This window comes from Fukomys damarensis, unplaced genomic scaffold (assembly GCF_012274545.1).
Source record: "Fukomys damarensis isolate Sample0158 unplaced genomic scaffold, DMR_v1.0_HiC HiC_scaffold_27, whole genome shotgun sequence".
NCBI lineage: Eukaryota > Metazoa > Chordata > Mammalia > Rodentia > Bathyergidae > Fukomys > Fukomys damarensis.
Genome location: NW_022900939.1, coordinates 32,907,136 through 32,932,638, shown reverse-complemented (window position 1 = coordinate 32,932,638; position 25,503 = coordinate 32,907,136). Strand labels below are relative to the sequence as shown.

The 25,503-nt window shown below is 37.0% G+C and overlaps 1 protein-coding gene across 3 annotated transcripts in view; it reads right to left on the bottom strand.

Annotated features, from left to right (window-relative positions):
- Positions 1-25,503, bottom strand: part of LOC104853110 (contactin-associated protein-like 3) — a 239,552-nt gene that overhangs the window by 158,004 nt on the left and 56,045 nt on the right. For 2 of the 3 annotated variants that reach the window (XM_010610958.2, XM_010610959.2), the window contains exon 1: positions 14,887-15,210. The exons of the other annotated variant lie outside the window; for it this stretch is intronic. In XM_010610958.2, the coding sequence (XP_010609260.2) occupies positions 14,887-14,965 (79 nt within the window). In that variant the 5' untranslated portion in view covers positions 14,966-15,210. Of the gene's footprint in view, positions 1-14,886; positions 15,211-25,503 lie in introns of those variants that run through there. 3 annotated transcript variants of the gene reach the window in all.

Sequence of the window (25,503 nt, the reverse complement as noted above, 5' to 3'; positions counted from 1 at the left end):
GAGACATAGTCTGAAAGAGGCCTTCAAATTTTTCTTTTCCTCATTCCACCCTACAATTTCTTTCTTTTTTCTGTCCTCTCTCTCCAACTCAGTCTCATGCTCCACCATTTTATCTGTCATCTCCCTTTTTATTTCTGCTCCTGCCCTAAGACTTCTTCTTTTATCATTTTTCTTTTTTTCTTTATGTTCTTCTCTCCTGTCATTTTATCTCATTCATGGCTCTGTAGCTTCAAGGGAAGGCAAGCCCCTGTTACTGTTAAGGGGATATATTCTTGCCCTTATTCCTGCACTCTGTCTATCCTCTTTGAAGTTAACAGTTTCATAAGATAGTATGGTCATTGTACGTCCTGTGGCTTCACTTGAAACCTTCTCCAATTCTTTCACTTATCTACTCTTCTCATCCTAACTCAGTCTAAGCCCCCATCCTAAATGGTAAAGATGCTATATTGGAAAGCGTATTGACTGCAAATATATTTTGGGCTGCTTCTTGATATTAATTTAATTCACATGGTTTAAAGGTGATAGATTAATGACTACCACAAGTGGTCAATGTGCAAGCTGTGCCTGATCCTATTGGGCTGCTGAATGTATCAATTGGGATAAAGGATTGTGATTGATTTAATGAGTTGTTTCCTCCAGAATTATGAAAATGAGGATGTCTACAAGTCATTAGAGACTCAAAAGCTAAAAGGCAACTATATCAGGAAGATTTAAGGAATAACCCAGAAATTAAACCAAGGACAACCCAACAACAAAAATAAAAATGAGAAAGCACTTAAGTAAGACACAAAGACAGACTTCCAGTTCACCAATGGCAAACAGTAGGGCAAATGAGGATGAAAAGTCTGACAGTGAACCAGCAGGACACCCTGGACCCATAGCACAGGAGGTAACAAAACAGATCAATCAGGCTCTAGAAAAATTCAATCAGAAATAATTTCCCAGTTAACCATAGAAAAGGTGAGCAAAATGGAAGTCATGATTCCAGACTCTAGAACAGAAACTGACAAAAAACACAGATGAGCTCAAGACCATGATAGAAGCCATGAAGACTCAGCATGAGAAAGAAATGGAAACAATGAATGCCCAACAGAGGAAAGAAATGGATTCCATAAAACAGATTCAAACAGATATCCAGGAGATTAAAAACTCTATTGAAAGTGTACAAAACAGAATAAAAGATTGTGAAGATAGAATTTCAGATATAGAAGATGGGTCAGTGACCATGAAAAAAGAGGTCTCTCAAAGACAGTAAGGGATCATGAGAAATCGATCCAACAACTGCTAGACAATGCAAAGAAAAATAACATAAGACTGATAGGAATCCATGAAATAGCAGGAGAAAACACAAATGACTTAAAAAAGCTCTTCACAGAATTAATGACAGAAAACTTCCCAAATGGAAGGGAAGAATTAGACATACAGATAAGTGAGGCACATAGAACTCCAACTAGCCACGATCAAAAAAAATTTACACATACACATATATTAATCAAGATACCAGAAATCCAACAAAAGAACAAAATACTACAAGCAGTAAGAGAAAAGAAACAAATCACATGCAAAGGAAAGCCCATTAGAATCACAGCAGACTTTTCAACACAAACCCTTAGGTCAAGGAGAGCCTGGAGTGAGGTATTTCAAGTCCTAAAAGAAAACAACCTCCAATCTAGACTGATGTATCCTGCAAAACTCTCTTTCAAAATAGACAGGGAAATAAGATACTTCCATGGCAAAGAACACCTGAGAAACTTCATGAATACCAAACCAGCACTACAAAGAATTCTAAACAATATCCTAGAAAAGGACAATGAAGGTCACAATACCATGAGGCCCAAAGACCAAATCAAATAGGCAAGGCAAGAAACTAAAAGGAGAGGGGAGAAAAAGTAAAAAGAGTCAACCAAAGGACAATAACATGACAAGAATAAGTCAGAACATATCAGTTATAACCATCAATGTTAATGGCCTCAATTCACCAATCAAAAGAAATAGACTGGCAGAATGGATTAAGAAGCAAAATCCAACAATATGCTGTATACAAGAAACATACCTAGTGCAAAAGGAAGCCCAAAGACTGAAAGTGAAAGGATGGAAAACAATTCTCCATGTGTAAGGAGCCCAGAAAAAACCAGGGGTAGCAATCTTATTCACAGATAAAGTAAATTTCAAACCAAAACTCATTAAGAGAGACAAAGAAGGGCACTACATCCTTGTAAAGGGAAAATTCAAGAGGAAGAGATGACAATCATAGACATATATGCACCAAATATAAATGTTCCCAACTATATAAGACAAATATTAAGTAACATTAAAAACCAAAAAGCACTAATACAATTTTAGTGGGGGATTTAAATATCCCACTATCACAAATTGACAGATCATCTAGGGAGAAAATCAACAATGAAATAAGAGAACTGAACAAAGCTTTGGAACACATGGACTTAATAGATCTCTACAAAGTATTCCACCGCACAAAATCAGAATATACATTCTTTTCAGCTGCACATGGATCATTCTCCAAGACAGACCACATATTGGCTCACAGAATAGGTCTGAATAAATGCAAAAGAATTGAAGTCATCCCCTGTATATTAACAGACCATAGTGCAATCAAACTGGAGATCATTACCACAAGAAACTCTAGGAACTTCACAAGCACATGGAAACTGAACAACACTCTCCTGAACAATCAATGGATTACAGAAGAAATTAAAGAAGAAATTAGACAGTTTTCACAAATAAATGAAAATGTCAATACAACATACAATGGGACACAATGAAAGCAGTTCGGAAAATTCATAGCTCTTAATGCCCACACTAGGAAAACAGAGAAAGCTCTAATAAACAACCTAATGATGAATCTTAGACTACTAGAAAAACAAGAGCAAGAAAAACCCAAAGTTCGAACAAGAGAGGAAATTATAAAGATTAGAGCAGAAATCAATGCAATGGAAACTAAGAAAATGATACAAAAAATGAAACAAAGAGTTGGCTTTTTGAAAGAATAAATAAAATTGACAAACCCTTAGCTAATCTTATCAAAAAAAGGAAAGAAAGGCTCAGATCCATGCAATCAGGAATGAAAAAGGCGAAATCACAACAGATCCGATAGAAATCCAGAGGATCATTAATACCTACTTTGAGAACCTGTACTCCAATAAAATGGAAAACACAGAAGAAATGGACAGATTTTTAGATACTTATGAATTACCAAAGTTGAACAAAGAAGATAAAAACATTTTAAACACCCCAATTACAGTCAGTGAAATTGAAAATGTAATTAAAAATCTACCAACAAAGAAAAGCCCAGGCCCTGACAGATTCACTGCCGAATTCTACAAGACATTTAGAGAAGAACTACTGCCATTACTCTTCAAGCTTTTCAATGAAATTGAAAGGGAAGCTATACTTCCAAATTCATTACTGGAAGCAAGTATCACTTTGATTCCCAAACCAGGGAAAGATGCAACTAAAAAAGAGAACTACAGGCCAATCTCCTTAATGAATATAGATGCAAAAATCCTTAATAAGATAATAGTAAACAGAATACAAAGGATTATAAAGAAGATCATACATCCTGACCAAGTCAGATTCATTCCAGGGATGCAAGTGTGGTTCAACATACGTAAGTCAATAAATGTAATACATTATATTAACAAAGTCAAGGACAAAAACCACATGATCATCTCAATAGATGCAGAAAAAAATCATTTGACAAAATTCAACGCCCATTCATGATAAAAACCCTGCAAAAAATTGGAATACATGGTCTATATCTCAACTTAATAAAGGCTATCTATGAAAAGCCAATGGCCAACATCATACTAAATGGCCCAAAACTGAAAACCTTCACGTTAAATTCAGGAACAAGACAAGGATGTCCACTATCACCACTCCTCTTTGATATAGTTCTGGAAACATTAGCCACAGCAATTAGATAAGAGAAAGAAATTAAAGCAATAAAGATAGGAAAGGAAGAAGTTAAACTGTCATTACTTGCTGATGATATCATACTCTACATTGAAGACCCAAGAAACTCCACCAAAAGACTCCTAGACTTAATTGACAGATTCAGTAGAGTAGCTGGATACAAGGTGAACACCCAAAAATCAATAGCCTTCTTGTACACAAATAACAGACTGACTGAGAGAGAAATTAGGGAAACAATTCCCTTCACAATAGCATCCAAAAAAATGAAGTATCTAGGAATAAATCTAACAAAAGAAGCAAAAGATCTCTACACTGAAAACTATAGCGCTTTGAAAAAAGAAATTGAAGAGGATATAAAAAAATGGAAAGATATCCCCTGCTCCTGGGTAGGAAGAATCAACATAGTGAAAATGGCCATACTACCGAAACTGCTATATACATTCAATGCAATGCCAATTGAAATTCCAACACTATATTTCACAGAACTAGAAAAAAGAATCCAAAAATTCATTTGGAACCACAAGAGACCTAGAATAGCAAAAGCCATTATAGGCAACAGTCACATGGCACCAGGTGTAACAATTCCCAATTTGAAACTATACTACAAAGCCACTGTGATAAAAACAGCATGGTACTGGCAAAGAAATAGGCCTGAGGATCAAGACAAAGGAGCTGACCATCCTCAGTGGAGGAAAGATAGCCTCTTTAATAAATGGTGTTGGAAAAACTGGATATCAACCTGCCAAAGATTAAAACTGGACCCTTATCTTTCACCATGCACTAAATTAAAATCCAAGTGGTTTAGAGATCTAAATATTAAAACAAAAACACTAAACTTGCTGGAAGAAAAGTTAGGCAGAACTCTTGAAGACATTGGCATAGGAAAAAACTTTATGAACAAATCCTCTGTAGCATGGGAACTAGCAGAAAGAATCAACAACTGGGATCTCACCTTATTAAAAAGCTTCTGTACTGCAAAAGAAACCATCAGCAGAACTGAGACAACCTACAATGTGGGAAAAAATTTTTACCAGCTGCTCCTCGGACAAAGGACTATTATCTAGAATACATAAAGAACTCAAAACAATCATTCCCCACAAATATAAAGACCTGATTCAAAAATGGGCATCCGAAATGAACAGACATTTCTCAGACAGAGAAGTAAAAGCAGCAAGTAAATATATGAAAAAATGCTCCACATCACTGGTCATTTGAGAGACGCAGATGAAAACAACACTGAGATTCCACCTCATCCCACAAAGAATGCCTGCTATCAAGAAACCACACAATAACAAATGTTGGCAGGGTTGTGGGGAGAAAGGAACCCTTCTCCATTGTTGGTGGGAGTGCAGACTGGTGCAACCACTGTGGAAATCAATATGGAGATACCTCAAAGAGCTTGGACTGGAGGTTCCATTTGACCCAGCCATCCCTCTGCTGGGTGTCTTTCCAAAAGAACTAAAAGAATCATACCACAGTGATGTATGCGCACCCATGTTTATAGTGGCACAGTTTGTAATAGCTAAAACTTGGAGACAGCCCATTTGCCCATCCGTTGGAAACTGGATAAAGAAGATGTGGTTTTTCTATAAAATGGAATACTACTCAGCCATAAAGAATGAGAAAATAGATTTATTCATAGGAAAATGGATACATATTGAAGATATACTCCTAAGTAAAATAAATAAGTCACACATGTGTAAATACCGAGTAGTTTCTCTGGTGTGAATAAACTACAATAATACATAAGGTCCTAATAAGATTACTGACATTGTGAAATGGGAAGAAAGGGGCTAAAGATGTAGGGAAGGTGGGATGGGGAAGGTAAGGGTAATAAAGGAAAAGAAAAGAATGTGACATTAAAAAAAAGAAATATGCTCCTTAAAAAGGCAATACTTTTTTTATGAAAGAAAAGAACATGTCTGGTATCTCAATTTCCTTATTGTTCTTTTTCTGTCATTTCCAATTCTTTTTTTTTTCTTTTTATTGAGTTTATTGGTACAATCTAGGTATGCAATACAGTTACATTCATCATTGGGATCCTGTGCCTTTACATAATAGGTCTTGATTCTCATTTTTCCCCTTGTCCCTGCCCTCCCTTCACCCCCTCCTCCCCTCCCCATTTACAAACACTTTATTTCCATTTTTTCAGTTTCTCATATTTTTTCCTCTCCCTTTTTACCTTTCCCCCACCCTTCCCATTTTCCCTACACCTTTAGCCCTTTACTTCCTATTTCACATTATTAATTATCTCATTAGGATCCTGTGTACTATTACAGTTTTTCACACCAGAGAAACTATTCGGTATTTCAGTTAAAGAAATCTGTGTATGAGAACATTAAAAATAGGGAATCCTAAAATAAAAGTAAAAAGGAAAGTAAAAGAGAAAAGGCAATGATGTAAGATTAAAATAATCCTTAATTCTGAAGATGAAAATGGTCCCTTAACATATTTAAATTGCTTCCTGTTCTTGTAGTCTTATCTTATTCTTTTTTTCATTATTTAGAGAATACTTTATTAGTTTCTGTAATCAAACCCACATAGATGTGACCTTACATATTTAGTACAACGTCATTTCCAATTCTGCCAGCAGTATTTCCTGAGATTCTGAGTGAAACATACGGTCAGAATCTCCCAGTTTTATGCAAACTGAATCTACTCCAGCTTATTTGGAAGTCTGGTTCACATTCACTGTATTTCTATGCATGTGGCCCTACATTGTTCTGCTAGCGGATTATGATTGAAAATGCCATAAAATGTTTTCTTCAGGATTATTTCATACCTATTCAAAAAAGGGTGGACTTTCTTACAGTGACTGAAGATTATTGAATGGAGACACAAGACCACTCGAATCAGACATTTTCACAAGGAAAAAAAAAAGGCTGTAAATTTACCATTACTGCTTCTGCTCAGTAATGTGAGCAGAAATGTGAATGAAATGTTCTTTTCCCAAAGAATTCCCTTTAGATAGCAATGCACAGATCAATTCATATTGTAACAAAAACTTTTAGCACTCTCTACATAAAAGTTTTACTTAAACCTTCATTAAAATAATGCTAAGCTACTTTAAGAACTTAAAAGGTAAGTGACACGTGGAAAGAAATAGCATTGTGCACCGACGAACATATGGACGTATCTCAAGAAGGTATGGCTTGCCATTCTGCTTTATGATTCAATGTGTTCATTTCTGTCCTCCATATGGACCAGGTCCAAATTATAAAGAAGCACTGCTGTGGAGTTAGCACTTTTTACATAATTAACATGGTCTCAGAAAATTAATTAATTTTTTTCCAGAATGAAGACATTTTTCATACATCTGTTGGTAACAATATCAGCACTTATTGAATTCTGTTATAGTAAGCTGTTTCTGTGATAATCTGAGGTTGGTTAGGTTGTCTTCTCTCCTCCCATCAGCCTTGGTGGGTGAAGAGGGCAGCTCACTCCAACACCTGGGTCCCACCTGGCCATGTGACACCTATGTGGCTGATTGAAGGTTAGATCATATCTTTCAAGGACATTTAGAAAGTCCAAGCTGAGCAACTGGAAGCAGAGAATAAGGCTTTGGCTTAAACTCTCAGAAAATATTAATTCACTCAAAGCTATTTGTTGAAAATCTAGACTGTTCCAGGAGTTCCTGTTTGTTCTAGGGGTATAGACAACCAACATAAAAGTCTTTGCCTTTGGGAAGCTGATCCTACTGGAAGGGATAAAGACATAACATCAACACCCATGTTTCTAAGCTAATAAACCATATGTCTGAAGCTACTGTACAGACAGAAATGACTAATAATGAAGCCAGTATAGAGGAAAATGAAACTGAATAAAAAGGAAAGTAGTTGACTTCCAATACCAGAATGTGATTACCTAAATTCAGCCTAGCATGAATCAAGTGATAACTCTGACTCCCTTTATTGTTTAAGCCTGTTGGAGGCTTTGCCTGTGATTGAAAGATGCCCAGTAAGCAAGCTGTCCTTAGCTTATTTTTAGTCCACAGCCAATGAATCACTAAGGATTATATACTTTCATTTTTGTATGTACAGTAACTTTTCCATTATCAGTACCATCATCCTACCCCAGGTCCTCAGATTAACTATGTGACTAATTCTTACAATTAATTTTTATTTGCTGAGGGCAAAGAGCCGTGAGAAGACAATGCCTCACTTAAAAGATATGAAGAAATATTAGTGACCAATGGAGAATTGCCTCCCAAAAATTCAATTGGCTGTTTACAAGGGAAACAAGTAAAAATGGAGTTAATACAGTAAAACTCATTATCACACTGAAATAAACTTTTTACAGCCCCAGTTTTATTAATAAGCATCTTAAGTTTTCAATAAGAATAGCAAAATATTATCATACTGCTATTCATAATATCTAAAGAACTCTATGTATTTCTACAGTTTTATAACTATAACTAATGTTAGATTAACTGAGTTCCTGTTAGTTGTTAATTTGACAATGAAAACAAAAGGTGGTAAACTAGCTGCTTACTTAAAGCTAGGCAGCATCTTTTCCTATTGGGGAATCCAAAACTTTCTCCAAATTTTAGCAATGTTTACAAATTCTAGGCTCTAAACAAGCTGTGCTGTATATAATTTCAGAGGCGTCAGGGTTTTCTTAATTAACTGTACACTCTTCCCTTGCAGCTATACAATAGTTCCAACTACCACAAGAATTATACACAGGTAGAACAAAACAGTTTTGGAACATTACACAAATATTTTACGACTTGATATTGTATTATTTTTTTCTACCTTGGTCATAGATTTGAAATATCAATTCCAAACCTTTCAAATATACATGATTTTATGTACATAATTTCCCATCCTTGCTTATGAAACAATGACATTCACTAAAGTTTTTTTTTCCATTGGATTTAACTATAGAATAAATTAAATTAAAGAATTATCAAGTTATATATTTCCAAAAAAACAATATTATTTCATTTATATTTAAAACTTAGGAAGGTACATAAGTTATAGAGCATATATTGAGTTATAAGACAAAACTCAATATGTTGTTCTTAGTCTAAAATCCTTTTTTTCCCTTTTATTGAGTTTATTGGTACATTTTAGGTATACAGTACAATTACATTCATTATTGGGATCTTGTACCTTTACATGACAGGTCTTCGTTCTCATTTTTTCCCCTTGTCCCTGCCCTCCCTTCACCCACTTCTCCCCTCCCCATTTACAAACACTTTATTTCCATTTTTTCATTTTGTCATATTTTTTCTTTTCCCTTATTACCTTTCCCCTACCCTTCCCATTTTCCCTACACCTTTAGCCCTTTTCTTCCTATTTCACATGGTCAATTATCTCATTAGGACCTTGTGTGCTATTATAGCTTTTCACACCAGAGAAACTAAAATCCTTTTAAAGCCTCAATTGCAAATACTTCAGTTGTTAAAAGAACAGAGGCACATTGTGAATTGGAAGCAAACAAATCTTGATTTTTTTTCCACTCTTAAAAGATGAAATTGCACAACATTTAATAAAGAAGTAATTAAAACCATGGCCCAGCTAATATACATTAGGCCATTTTTTTCTCATGAAGTTTATTAGTACATTTTAGGTGTACAATACAGTTACATTCATCATTGGATCTTGTACCTTTACGTGGCGTATCTTGGTTCTTATTTTTTCCCCATACCTCTGCCCTCTTTTCACGCCCTCCACCCTTCCCTATTTACATAAAGTTTGTTTCCATTTTTTTTCTTTTCTCATTTTTTTCTTTTCCCTTCTTACCTTTCCCCTACCCCTCCCACTTCCGTTACTTTGTATTACACAATATCAATTACACATTTGGATCCTTATTTACACTTTTAGGTTTTCACACCAGAGAAGCTATTTGGTATTTACACGTGTGACTTATTAATTTCACTTAAGAGTATGTGCATCCACTTAGTTATAATATAATCCTAATTGTCTGAGGTATCTCCATATTGATTTCCACAGTGGTTGCACCAGTCTGCACTCCCACCAACAATGAAGAAGGGTTCCAATCTCCCCACAACCCTACCAGCATTCGTTATTGTTTAATTTCTTGATAGCAGGCATTCTTTGTGGGATGAGGTGGAATCTCAGTGCTGTTTTCATCTGCATCTCTCGAATGACCAGTGATGTTGAACATTTTTTCATATGTTTATTTGCTGCTTTTACTTCTTCATGTGAGAAATGTCTCTTCATTTCAGATGCCTATTTTTGTACTGGGTCCTTATATTTGGAGGGGGTCTGATTTTTTTAGTTCTTTATATATTTTTCTTAAGTTTATTGCTAGGAAATAATTTTATCTGCTTCCTTACTAAAAAGTATAGTATTTAAATTACAATCCTATAGCAAAAATGTTAGACTGTTTTTAAAATATCAGTTGCTTTTAGACTTTGCCCACTCTCCATATTATTCTAACAAGAATGTTCACTAACTCCCATACAAATGGGGTCAATTTTGCCCCCATTTTATGAAACTTTCCTGTCTTTGTTACCAGAGTAGTGGTTTCAAACTAACCATACACTCCATTCTTTAGAAAACAGGATTCACTATAGTACAACAGAGACTCTGACAGTTGGCTGTGAATTTCATAGATTTATCTTGTAGCTCTCACATCATATTTCCAGATACATGAAAGCCTTCACAAAAGGCATTTAAAACAATTCTATGCTTATTTGCAAGTGTAAAAGAAATATTTTTATGTAGTGGTACAGCATATTTGGCATGAGTGCAACTTTATAATGACTCAGTTTTTCTGAATACTGTGCAAAGAGGACCTGGACTAAGAAGGAACTGTCTTTTCAGTGAAGTCTAATCAAAAGGGGGAAGCCTATTCTAGGAGAGATACTCTTACTCAGAAAATTTAGAAAGTACTTTAAAGAAGTATGATGTAGAAGTAAAGCCACTAAATGTTCCAGAAAAGCAAAGGGGAGCAATCCCAGTGTTACCTGGAACTTTGCCATTCAGAAATTTAGACTAACCCGATTTGGAGATGTAAATGAATACATAGTTATTTCACACTAAATGCTTAAGTTTTTTAACCCTCTTGATATTCAATCTATAACCTGTTAGATAAAAAGCATCAATTTAAGTTTATTTATTTATTTGTGGTATTCTATTTGTCCATTCTTCCTTTAATGCAATCTTGGTTGATTTTTTTAAATAAGCATTTAATTTTAAAACAATCTAAAACTTATGAAGGTTGAATAACTGTGTTCCCTGAAACTTTTAATGTGTATTTCCTACAACAGAGATATTTTCCCACATATTATAATATATTCATCACAATAATCATGGGTACAGTTCCAACTTTTAATTATGAGATCATATTCAAGTATCACCAGTTCCCAGTAATGTCCTTTACAGAATAATCATTCAGCCTGGACCATGCATAGCATTTAGCAGCTATGCTTTCTTAGTCTCTTTCCATCTGGAAGGCCTCCCTCCTTGAGGGACAATTTGCTTTAGGTTACTCTCAGTACCATCCCCCGTGTCTCCACTCTTGCCACTGTATGGATGTCTTCTTTACCCCGATGTCTGTCTGAACCCTGCTCCGTGCTTGTAGGCCACCCCCTACGCATGGCTGCCCACCCACTCGGCCCTGCTGGATGGCTTTATGTCCATTCAGAGGAGAAGGGGGAGGAAACAGAAAAGCAAGTAATTTGATTTTTACTATGATCCAATTAATTTTCGAGGGTTGATTTTATTTCCATGGTTTACTTATCCTCTGTAAAGTTTATCTGTTTAGAGTTTAGAGAAAATGAATAAAGGTAATCTGGACTCCACTGTTTATAGAATGCAATTTAATGCTAAATTAAGTATCTATTACTCATCTCAACATTCTTTACAAAAATGAAATTATTAAAAGGTTCAAAATAAAACATCTACTGAAATAATTATTCCTATACAGTATGAGACATTTTTCCTGACACATATCACCATATCACAGCATAAATGAAGTTCCTTGCTAAACCACATGCCGTATGGGCTTCTCTCAGAACTGAATACAGTGGTTCTCTTTATTCTTTGGATTGTCTTCGGGTGCTGTATGAGAGCATTAGATGACTTGTCATTCATTCTTAGGCAGAAGACAAAGTGAAAAGAACCCCAGGACAAATTATGAGAACAATCAGATTCCTATTTCTAGGAAGCAATGTTGATTAACCTACAGCACAAGGGAAGTCAAATCCTCCTGCACCACCTGCTGATCAGAATCAAATAGGAGCAGGATAAGAATGGCTGTAACATGATGAAGTGTGCAAAGTTTTCCTCGTGTCCTTTTGTAACACATGAAAGTTTTGTAATAACAACAGATTTTTAAAAAGCATAAAGAACAGGCAAAACTGAGAGTCTGCCATCAAAACTTTATACCTACTACCATGGATGAGCTCAGAGGGAAAAACAGGTGACATTCACTGCTTTTACATGATCAGGAACTATCCTTAATGGAAAAGATGCAGTCCATTCTAGATATCATCTTCAGAAATATGAAGAGTATAACAGGACAGTTCAAAATACACAGAGAGAAGAGAAACAAGGGAAGAAGAGAAGGAAAGGAGAGGGGAGGGAAAGGCAGGCCAGGTCCATGAACAATGAAGAAGCAAGTTCCCTTCAGGCAGAAACACCCTTTCCTTGTTTATTTGTTTCCTGAACTAACATTCAAGTAAAATGCATACACTGCCTAAAATGTCAAGAATTGACCTGGCTCTTCTCATAACCCTACTATATGCAAAGAGCCACTTTGTGCCACAAGCCACTTGCCACCTTGGAGGAAGGATGATGCTTTTGCTTCTGAAAAGTGAGCTGTAGAAAACAGTCTCAGCATTTGGGAGGCTGAGACAGGAGGATTGCTGTGATTTCAAGGCCAGCCTGAATTACATATCAAGACCTTGTCTCTAAATAAATAAATAAATAAATAAATAAAATTCACTGCCATTAAAAAAAAAAACACTTGAACATGTCATGGTGTCCATATGAGAATACTCTTAAATGTCCCTTTTTACTTTCTTACTGTATTCAAGATTATTTCATTTTTGTTGGTTATAGAATTTTTATCTGAAGGAATTGTTTCATCTAGAAGATATTCTAAAATTAACAAAGATATGTTGAATATAGAGATATTAAAAGCTTCTTCAACAACAACAAAAAGATTATTAGGGAAAAAACTTCCATAAAAGTAGTGTTGAAATTTTAAGTGTGACCAGATGACTGGTCAAGCCAAGTCTGGTGATCAGCCCATGTGGAACATCTAAACCTGTGTCTGAGTCCCATAGAGTTCCTCTCAGAGGCCCCTGTTCTTCTGGGAAGATGTTCACTGCAGAAGAGAACAGTTTAATTTCTGCTGGCTTCTTAATCCTCCATTGAATTTCAAGCAAAATACTATCAATACAACAAACTCTGTGCACACAGAGAAATCATAACTACTGAACCAAATCTGGTGCTGGGGTCTCAGCTGGTTTCACTGCTTTGCCTTTCTTAAGGAAAGGCATTGGGAAGCTTTGTTGTCAAATAGTGAGAGTGACCTCTAGTGACTTATTTTATTGTTGTATTCTACCAGCTGATTACTATGCCTTTCTATAAGTAGTTCATTTCTCTTTTGTGCATTTATTTAAGTAAAACAGAAGTTTCCATTATAGGATCCAAAGAATTTGACTTGATCTAAAAATTCCAGATCTTACTGACAAAACCAAATCAAAGTTAGATCTGAAATACTGTACATCACGTGGCCAAGAGCGCCAGGAGCTCATGTTTAGGAGAAGCATACAAGGTGTTTGATGGTATGACAGAGTGAGGTACACACACTACCTGTGTCAGTGTGTGGGAAAGACCCTGGCTTGAAGCTTCCAAAAGGAAAAGACTGAGTGATGGCAAACTTTCCAATGATGGCTTAGGTGAATTGCTGAGAGCTGCTCCTGGTTACCCTGCAGCAATCCAAAGTTCTGAATATGGCCACCAGGATTTTATCTGCTGATTTTAAAACAGATTTTGGGAAGAGGGGTGAGGGAGAATGTGGGGTGATTCCAGAGAAGAGAAAATAAGATGTTATTAGTACAAAAAGGAATACATTTTGATGTTCCAGTACCATGGCTGGATTGTTAAAGAAGAAATTTCTTAGAGATTTAATCCATTCAAAATCATTTTAACACAGTTTGTGTATGATAAAAGAAGAGTGAATTGGATTCTGCTGAACTATTTGGAGTATCTTCATGAGAATATGTCTTGTTCTGAAACTAAAATCTTTCTAAATTTTTACCAAATTAAAAACAAAGTACCTAAGGACAATTTTTTAAATGTGAACTACTAGCACCCACAGAAGAATTATTTTCAAGATCATCTAAATAATTGGCTAAGTTCTGCCTTTAAGTAAGAACTTTCCAGTATTACAAATGAATTTTCAAGGGAGTGTTGTTGTGTTACTGCCTTAGTAGTTTGGTCAAGCTATGAAATTTGGGTTGTAAAATTCACATTCGCCTACAGGTGCTCCATGCCTGTAGGACACAAGAGTTAATGAGCATCTTAACTGTGAAACTGCCAAGAGCTGCAGAACTGTAAGCTGTTAACATCTAAATTGATACAGTATGATGTAATGTCTGCCAGTTATTTTCCTGCTAGATTTAATTCCTAAAGAGTGCTACAATCCTTAAAAATAATGACACCGTTTGCGGGCTAATCTCTTATTATGACATTCTTTTCGATTTTATGAAAACGTTCCCTTTTTTAATAATTCTTCAAATACATAGACTAAAAGTCAAATATGCATCAGATATTTTAGACTCCCCTACAAGAGGAACGTCTACTGTAAACAAAATTATATTTTTTCAAACCGCAATTCAATAGACTTTAATTTTAAATGCCGTACTTTCAGGAGCATGGTCTGCAATTCTAGGTCCGAATATCACCAATAATGCAAACACGAAGTTTCCTGGTACCTCAGTGTAAGTTTTACGCCAATGGCTGTACTTACGTGGGTTTCCTGCTGCCGCTGGGCTCTGGGTCCGCGTGGACAGAAGCACCAGCGCGGAGAGGAAGGAAAGGAAGGCCATGATTCCAGGACTGGGCACCCAGGTCCGGGGACAGCGCTGCTTCCGCGCCCAGCTTGCGTCTGGGGCTCCTCCTCTCCTCCCTCCTCCCTCCCTCCTTCGCTCCCTCACACTCCGGCAGGCCCTCTGGGGTCCCCCTGCAGCACACACTCCGCCTCCCCCAGCGTCTCCCCCTCTGATAGGCAGCAGGTTCTCAGCGTCCCCAGCACCGCCCAGGGAGGCGGCAGGTGGCAGCTGCGAGTCCCTGGGGAGGAGACCTGAGCGCCGCCCCTCTGCGCTCCCCCAGACACACCTTGTCCGCTCCTTGGCAGGGTTGTGGGGCCAGGGAAGCCCGGCATCTCGGATTGTCACCCTAGGGCTGCAGCTGCAGACTCTGGCGTGACCCCCCAGCTGTTTACCTAACATAGCGAGATTGTGCAGGAAAAGTCATTTGTTTTTTTAGTTCTAATGAGAAAGGCGGAGCGGACACTGAAGCCTCAGCCCAGAGCCCGCAGAAGCAGGTTCGCTGTGCTGGTAATTCTGAGTCCGGTGAGCCCGCGAGGCTAGCTTGTTCAAGGGCAGGATCCCGTGCCGCTTTTATTCAGTATTTTAGTATTCCCTCCACCGTGGACGTTTTAAACGTTAAATTTTATAATATTGCTTTAAAGCATCGTGTTTTAATCTTGCAGAACGGCCGGCTAATACTGGCCGAATCCCCGTAGCCAAAGGGAGGAACAAGAAAAGCAAGAAGTAAGGAAACAGGGCCGGGATGTAGCTCAGTGGGGCTGCACCTGTCTCACGAGCCAAGGTCCTGAGTTTGATCCTCGGTACAGAAAAGAAAAAAGAAAGAAAAGAAAAATAGGAAGAGGAAGAAGAGGAGGAAGAGGAAGAGGAAGAAGAGGAGGAGGAGAAAAAGGAGAAGAGGAAGAAGAAGAAGAAGAGGAAGAGGAAGAGGAAGGAGAAACAATAAGGAGGCAGAACTGAGATGTCTTTCTGCCTAAAGATGTGGACATGGATATGGATGAGACAGAGGAAAAGTGAAGCATTTCAAAGGATTCTGCTTGGACTCCACTGACAATCTGGCAAAGAATGTCCATCAGCTGATCCAGTTTCAGCCAGAAGAAAGCCGCCTTCGCTGCTCCTCTGAGCTGGGGCTTGAGAGGGTCGAGGGAGGCGGCTGCCCCTCCCCACAGCAGAGGCCCCAAGGGGCGGTGTCCACCCGCTCGCCCGTTCTCTTCCGTGATCTACTGTTTCCTAGTGTACTGGACGCACTCATAGCCAGCCCGTGTGAGATTCTGCAGAATGACAGACAGCCTTGATGAAGGAGCCCACCCAGTGCTCACACTGTCAAGTCGGCATAGAGTATAGGACAGGATTAGCACGGAGACCTAAGTACTTTTATTTATTATTTTAACATACTGGTAGGTAATACAGCTTAAAATCAAGTCTTTCTTTTTTGAAAGATGGAATACATTAATACAGCAGGAAAAAATAAAACATTCTGTATCGTGACTATAATGTGCTCCCTGAAAGGTGCACCTTGAGACCAGGATCGAAGACGACACGTCTCTTCCTCTGCTTCCCAAATTCTCAGTGCAGACTATGGACAAACTCTGAAACGAGCACCACACTGCCAGAATCCACAAAAGGGTTACTAGGGTTTTTAGCCAGTATCTCAAAGAAAGAATAGCTGACTTTTAGTCTTTTTGTCTTCTCTTTGAAAAAACAGTTCAGAAAATATTCTTGAAAGGCTTTTCCTCATTAAAAATGAATTCAAATGTAATACTAATATGAGAAGACTCTTAAGAAGCCATTCTGGAATTATTAACTGGGTTCACTTATATTACTTTTGCAAATGTTATGTAAATGACACCTCTTTCATCACAGAAAAAATTTTATAAACACAGAAAGTTGATTGACAGGTTAATTGCCTTGAGGTAGAAAATGAAAGTAATTTTTAAAATTAGACCTGGGGTAAAACAACAAAATGTCAATCTTCTCCTTACACAACCCTGTACATGAGATTGTACTTATTTTATTTCAATGTAAATTAACCTTGCACCTAAATAATCTCATTCTGCACTTTCATCTTCTCTTTTGGTCATATACCATGTGTGTTCTGATCTAAGACAGAATCTACAGTCCTTCAGTTCTCGATTTCAAAAATTAGAGAACAACTAAAAACACTTGCCTGCCACTCTAACAGCATGTTAAGTACGAAATGAATCTATTTTAAGAAGTATGCCACATCTGTAAACATATTTTATCTTATAACATTTTTCTAAGCTGTTTAATATATTAACTCAATTTTGAAATATGTACTGTACTAGTCAGAGCAGAATTAGAAAGTAGAATTGAGACGATTTAAATGAAGAGATTGCTTTAAAAAGGGAAGAGAGCCTATATGATAAGTCACCTTTGTATTATAACACAAATATTTGAAACCAAAACAAGTTTATTTTGATTTATGGTTTCAGGAGTTTCCAGCACAAGATCAGGTGGTTTGGGCCCTTTCAAGGGCAGCACATCACAGCCAGTGAGGGAGGCATTAAAAAAAAAATGTTTCCTTCATAAGCCAGGAAGCAATAAGACTAAGAGTCTTTCCAGGGCTTGTTCCCAGTGACCTGTTAAACACCTCTCAGAAAGCCCACCTCCTCAAGGTTACACTACCCATGCCGCTACTCTTGGAAACTGAGCCTTGAACACAGGCCCATTTAGATCATTCAAACCACAGAGGGCCCCATGAAGTGGCCTGTGGCACCCACAAAAGAGCAGCAGCAGAAAACCATTACCACTCATGACCTGAGGGACTTGTTACTGGAGCCCAGAAGGCAGCAACCACACAGGAATATCCTCTGTAGTCATGGAAGTAAAAAGCTGAGGCCAGCGTTTGGAAGCAGTGTGCATAGCAGAGTAATATTTTGAGTACTGACTTCTTGATCTTTCCTATCTCTCTCGTGTCTCTCACTAGTCAAAACCAGCTGGAAGCCAGCCAGCAAGGGAGCCAGATAACATGAAGACTGGATGGGCACAGAATGATGCCGAGGGGCTCAAAAAGAATTACCAGTGCATCCTGGGAACAGTGGCATTTATCTAATCAAAAGTGATCATATCTGTGAAAGCTGAACTATTTTTATTTTTATTCTGTAATGAATGACTTATAAAGCACTGGCTTAGAGTACAAACCTAAAGTATTGTTCTGGTTTGGTTCTTTTTTGTGTAAACACTAGAGTAATTGAGCTTACTTGAAATTAAACCAAAGTTTTGAAATCAAATAGTTTATCCCAAATAGTTTACTCTTCTCTATTAACAGGAAAGATTAATTTTATAGAATGTCATAGTTTTGAGTGTGGCTTTTCACTAACTTCAGCATCAGGAAGTCGCCTGAGGCCACTTATTCTTCCTAACTTTTCACGGAAACAGAAAGATCGATGTTCTCACAGAGCAGAGAAAGATGAGCTCTCACTTCTCATGACCTTCTGACACCACAAGTATTTCAAGAAAGCAATTCTCACCTTTCCTGGCCAACTGGGAATGTAAGTTGTGTTTGAGCTCAAACACAAATATTCTTTATTAAATTAATAACTTTTCCTGTGAAATTGACAAGCTAAAAATTGAGCGTAATAGGTTAAGCAACAAGCAAATAAATAACAAACAAACTGAAATGTTCTTTCCAGTTTCCATCACTAGTTAATTGGGATAAATTGAAAAGAAGAATAATCAATACTATAACATAAATAAATGAGTCTTGTTCTATATAGTACCATTGATTTCATATTTATGCAATATGATAAAACAATTTACCACTGCTATATAAAAATCACCACAGGCTCCCATATGTAATTGAAAATAGTCTCACAAATTTCACTTAAAATTTTAATTCTCACCCAAAATCTGTGTTAATCATATGCAAAGAAAAGGAGATAGGCACAGTTAGAATGTGATAATAGGAACTAGAAAAATGACTCTTGACTTCAGTAAATCAACATTCTACCATTCAGGTCTGCTACTATTTAGCATGAAATCCCCTACAGACTTTTTCCTTAATTTATGACAGAAACTTTATATAGAAAAGACAAATTTTAACATAGGAGAGATCACATGATTTGGGTTTAGGAATAGGAAAAATGAGAAGAGGAAAGCTTCAGAAGGAGTGAGTGTAGAGGTAGGAAATGATAAGCGAAATGACCACTTAAATGTTAAAAATAAATTCGTTCATGCTAATCCCAGCATGGTGGTCCATGCCTGTAATACCAGCATTCAGGAAGCTGAGACAAAAGGATCACTTTGAGATTAAGGCCAGTGTGAGTTACACAAAGTTCAAGGCCAGCCTGAACTACAGAGTAAGACCCTATCTCAAAAAGAAATTATGCATGCTACCATTTTGTCTAAAGTACAAATGGATCCTTCAATGGCTATATATCCCTCTCTTTGGGAATAAATAGAGCTGCATGTATAAAACTTCAAGCTTAAAATAATGAAGCCTGTTCTTGAGACATCTTTTAAACTCAGCTGGTCTAAGGTTCTAAGGAAACACTATTCCTAAATAAAAGATAGGAAATAAAAGATATGGATTTGAAAGAACTTTTAGATTTGCCTAAATTTGTATTTCAGAACTATGAAAAGCCTACAGCGAGCCTGAATTTTTGAGTACATTGAAATTGAAACTGGTTTTGCTGTGAGTAGATCCAGGGATTCACATCCATCTGCCAACCAGCTCATCCGAAGTTCCAGGAGCCTCCTAGAAGATGAGCCTGAGAGTGCCGTTGGGAAGCTCTTTTCCTATTACATACGCAAGAGAACTGTGGCACTCCTCTCTCATTGGTGAGACTGATTATTGTTTTTGCATACACTGTAAAGGCACAATCTAGAAGCTAAAACAAAGCATACAGGTGAGGCAGTCTTTCATATGTAGTGAAACCATAACACCTCCTGTGATGGCGAATCTAAGCAGACTGGGAGGTATACAACATAAGAAGGCTACTTAATTGATATCAGTTTATTCAGGAGGTTTCAGATGACTAGAAAAGTTAAGATTATAATTTCACAGGGAATCAAACTACGTGATATAAAGCCGACATATTTTACAAATAATGAATAACAAAATTGTCATCTCAGTCTAAGTATATAAGCACATTTTTTCATAATATAAAATATGAAACATGGGAAAAATTTTGTTCTTTTCATGATACAAAATGTTTTCCACCACCTCAAATATCTAAAGGGGTTAGGTCCAGGATTGTGGGAGTCTGAAAAGACTATGCCTTCTGGGATGACAGAGAAGGAGGGCAGGAAGATTACATTTACTGTCATTTTCTAAGAATACCTAAATAAGAATTTACAAAATGACAAACGCATCATCCAGTTCAAAATTTAAGAGAATGTACTACTGAACAGGGGTAGGGGAAAGAAAAAAAGTGGTAGGAAAACAAAACAACACTGGTTGCACTTAAGAGCTAGCCAGAAACTCAAAACAATCCTCCTGCCTATATCTTTTGTGACATAGGTACAAGATGGCCTGGTAAAAGCAGGAACTTCAGAAACCTACTCTGCACTCCTGCAACAAAACAATAAATCTCTCTCTAGACCTCAGCTTCCATGCAATAAAATTCTGCCTCTTTTCTGAATAGTTTTTGGAGATTATTTAAGAGTAATTTATGCAAAATGGCCACTGCCTATAATATAGGAAGAGTTCAGTAAATATTCGTACTGTCATTTACTAAAATAAATCCAAATCCTATTAAGACCATTTTCAAAGACTGATAATTATTAACATAAAATATTTTCTTGTCACCATGTCCCTCTCCATCCTACATATTCAATAGACTCCTCCTTGCCTCTAAAAGACTTTCAAAATACTATGACTCCCAGGAAGCTCTACTGTTAAATAATAGCAGTTTGTCCTCTTTATGTTCCTATAGCTTCTTGTAGCACTGTAGGATGAGGTTAGGCCAGAACAATTTCCACATGAATAATATATAAAGTGCATTCCCTGTGGTTCAAAGGGTTTTGTCCCGATACATTCATTCTTTTGAATGTCTGATATAAATCTATAAAATTTTAATATTCTGCACTATACCCCTAAGCATAATTTCCATTAAATATAAATTCACAATCATGTTAAGTCTTCTATTTATTTTATTTAATATGGTTTCTTCTTACTACTTGCTACTAACAAATCTAACAGATGGTTGTCAAGTACCAATTAACGCATATGTGCCTACTGATACAGGAGGTTTTCCTTCATGAGTAAAAGAAGAGCTACACAGTGTTCTCCAAAGGATGGGCAAACAATCATAAGCAAATTGCACTCTCAAACAAAAAATTAATCCCACAAATAGCCATTTCAGGGATCCTTAAAATGTTCTTAAAATTAATGCTATAATCATATCAAATGTCAAAATGCTGGTATCCAGCTACTTTTTCATATATATGCCATTTGATTTTGATGTATTTTTTTCCTCCTTAAAAATTAGATTTTTAACCTTCCTTTCAATATGAAAGGTTTATAGAAAAGACATCCACAAATGGGACATGGTTCATGGGACACCTCTACGCAAGTTGTTTTCTTGATTTCTTTCTCTATTTTTTTGTGGAAGTGTTTGTAGTTTATTCAAAGTTGCACTGACCAAGTGTTGAAATCATGTATTACTCATATTTGGCTTTATGTTCGGTATTAGGGACATACAAATTACACAATAACTTGAACTTTTAACATGTGAGTTACATATATGGGAGGTACAAGTTGCTACCCATTTGAATTTTTTTATTAGTGTATGTGTACAGTACATAATGTTTACATTTGTTCTGTAAAGTCGGCACATGACTAACACATCTTACTTCCTTTTGTTGTCCCCTGCCTCCACTCTCTTAAGCAGGAATAATAATAGGAGGACACATCTCTAAATATTCCTGCAAATATTAAGTGAATGAATAAGTACTGGGCACTTAGAACAGTGTTCTGTGTGCACTGCTGTTTAAACACTATTATAAGGGCATCGGCATATGAACAAAAATGGAAAGCTTAAAAATATATGTAAAGGAACATTTTTTTTAAATCTGATCACTGATATTTAATCTTGTAAATATAACCAGAAATTGCTAACTTTTTTGTACTCAGAATCTGTACTTATCATGTATCAAACCATTGGAATTTTTAGAAAGTAATCAAGTGAGAAAAAGAACTGATGATCTTTTCAAATGCCGGAGAACAATGAATACTTACATGTAATTTATGACATCCTCATTATTAAAAAAAGAGAATTAAACAAAGAAAAGGGCTCTTAGAATAAAATCCATTAAAATGTGATAAGAATTTCATAGTAAGGAGTTGGGTGCAACAAATTTGAATTGCATTTTATATAATAATTAAAGGTAAAATCGTAAAAGTATGCAAGTATGGTAGTGTTTACTATTTAAACTGAGATAATACAATTCTGACAAGGATGGAATAATAGGAACTGGATTTACTTGCTCATTTGACATGGTTTTCAAGACTTCAGACCCCAGAAGAAAAGGAAAGTGATACCAGAAGGCAGGAAATAAATGAGGTGTCCCCTATGACTGCCACAGCTTACTGCCTAGGCAGGATTTCCAATCTGCTGCTTAGGCACAAGAATCCAGCCAGAGCCTAGAAAACCTTGTGGAGTTGAAAACACAGTGCTAAAAAACTGAGACCAAACTGATTATAGTGCACAAGTTGCACAGAAACTGCACAGGGAAACACACAGAGTGTTGCTCTCAAAAGTCCTGAGCTGCAACATCTCTGGCTATTAGAGAAATGCAAATTAAAACAATGCTAAGATCCCATCTTACTCTGGAAAGAATGGAAATCATTAAGAAGTCACACAGTAACAAATGCTGGCTAGGCGGTGATGAAAAAGGAACCGTCCTTCATTGTTGATGGGAATGTAAACTAAAAATAACTATTATGGAAATCAGTATGGAGATTTGTCAAAGAACTGAAATTAGAAATTCCGTATGACCCAGTGATCCCCCTGCTAAGTATCTTCCCCAAAGAGGGTAAGATGTACTACAGTGACACATGCACACTAATGTTTACAGCAGCACAACTCATAATAATTAAATCCTGGAAACAGCTTGTGTATCCATCGATCAGATAAAGAAAATGTGGTACGTATATAGAAGGAGTATGACTTTGCTATAAAGAATGGAAGATTTGAGGCATCTGCAGGAAAATGGATGCACCTGGAAAATATAATGTTAAGAGAAATAAACCAAATACACAAGCTTAAAATACCGTATGGTATCTCTCATTTGAGTGAGGCAAAGCACAAAGAATAATAAAGGATGGATAGAAAGGGTCAGGAAATGGATCTTTTGTATTAGGTAACTGGTCTAGGAAAAAGCATGAGGGGTGAGTAGGAGGGGCAAGGGAAATAAGTACATGAAGGAAAAGAAGTACATTTTCAGGGTAACTGTTATCGTCAGGGACGCAAAGGACAGCCAGACAGCAGGAATGCAGTTTTGCTGAGGAGTAGAGGGCTGAAGCTCTCACAGGCAAACAGCAGCCAACTCACACCAACCTCAGTTTTTATTAGGTGCATGCACAATACTTCCATGAGAATAATAGTTCCTTACAGATTATCTCTAGCAAAGCATTAGAAAATATTTTTATGAACATCTGGTTCTAGCTATTCATATATTCTCAAAAGAGATTGTTCACAGAATGTTATGAGATTGTTCTCAAGACTGTTCGCAGCCTTGAACTTCTGAGTCGTGGCTCCATGTGCAGAAGCACAACTGCAGTTCCTATTCCAACCCGTGTTCAGATGTAACCTTCTCCTCTACACGTAACAACATAAGGGAGAATTTGGACACAATAACCTCTAAGACCATTTTACAAAGATACTTTAGAGATAGGAGATTAGGGCAGGGCAAAGCTGGCTGGGATAGTAGGCCTGACCTGTTTATCACAAGATTCCAGACACATGTGCAGAACAGTTCCCAAGGCTCATGAGAACAGGTTTTCAATAGGATGGCCTGGACCTAACTTCAGCCTAAGGCATGGGATCCAAGCACTAGTGGCCTCTTGGGACCCAGATGTAGAAGTTCTTGTGGGTTTCCTCGAGATCTGGATAGCATACAAGGACAATGAAGAGCTTGCTATTTTAACTTTCCACAATAGCCCACACTGCATTTCCCAGACTCAGTGTGTACTTTAATTTTGCTTTTACCCTCTTTTTCTCTTTACTTGGCCAAAGCTCACTCTGCAGAGTCAGTTTCTCCCCCACGCTTCACTTTTACTTTCTCAAATAAACTTTGTCACCATATTTTTGCTCGTTTCTCTGTCTTTATTTGAGATGAAAAGAATGTGGAATCCAACTCCAGAAGGAGAGACAAGAACCTGATAACATTTAGTTGACAAGCCACTGTTCAAAGCAAGTAATAACTTGAAACTTAAACCAGAATATTAACCAGAATAACTGTAGGACATGTTTGCATTACAATGAATATCAAATCACAATGAATTAACATCATAAAGACACATTTCTTGCTCATAATTCTTTTTCAGGAGTAGAAAACTGACATTCCTATGGAGTACTAATAGTCATCTAAGTCAACAAAGGATTTTGCCACTTATGCACACTCTTCACTTGTGTAGTGAATAAAGGCCTTTGCAGAATGTGAAGCTTGAATGTATTCTTCAAATAGAAAAAATGGGTGCAGAGGATACAGAAACCAGGAAAGGCTTAAAAGAGGCCGGTTGAACTGTTTGGTAATGTGGTGCTTTAGTTCTGCCATGTGGAGTAGGAAATTGGGTGGTACAAGGAAATATGCTCCTTGACTTAAAATGCCTTAAGTTATACCCAATTTCAGAGTTTCATAAGTCAAAATTTAATTCAGAGTAATGAATGTTTGAGTTGATTCTTAAAAGTACGTCAGAAAGCAATCGTGGTTTTGCAAAGAGGATAACTATAGAGTGGATCTTGAATGAATAAAGCAATCCTAAATTCTTGACTTATTTATTAAATACCTTTCCAAAAGAACTGAAATTTCTTCAGAAAACAATAGTAAAAGTGTAAAAAATGGCTTACGAGTAATACAGCTAGTTAGAGGAAGGGCCTAAAATAGAGTTGGGTGATCAGCCATATTGATAAGAATTAAAATAAGAAGTTTGTGCTTTGGCCCAGCGATGAATTTCCTCCGGCAATATGGAATGCAAAACCCTCCTTACTAGAGGGTGTTGCAGCACTGTCTATTAAAAGGAGTTTCAGCCCCTCCTTACTAAGCTCCTGAGTTTCCAGCCATTTAAAATGAAAAATAACCCATTTTTCCTTAAAATCTCAATTTTTAAACCATACATGTTGAGTAACTGGGTTAGAGAGCATAAGTTTCAAATGGTTAGTTTAAAAGGTGGCAACTACAAAAATCATTCAATTCCTGGGCTCCACTCATCTATACAAAGTTCTGGACTAAGGGGCCATGTAGAAATTCCATTTTTCGACCGGCGGCGTGCGCGCGAGCTCCCGGCCTGCGCGGGAGCCCCCGGCCTGCGCGACAACAGAACAGGAAGGCCCCAAAGACCCCAGAGGGGGTTT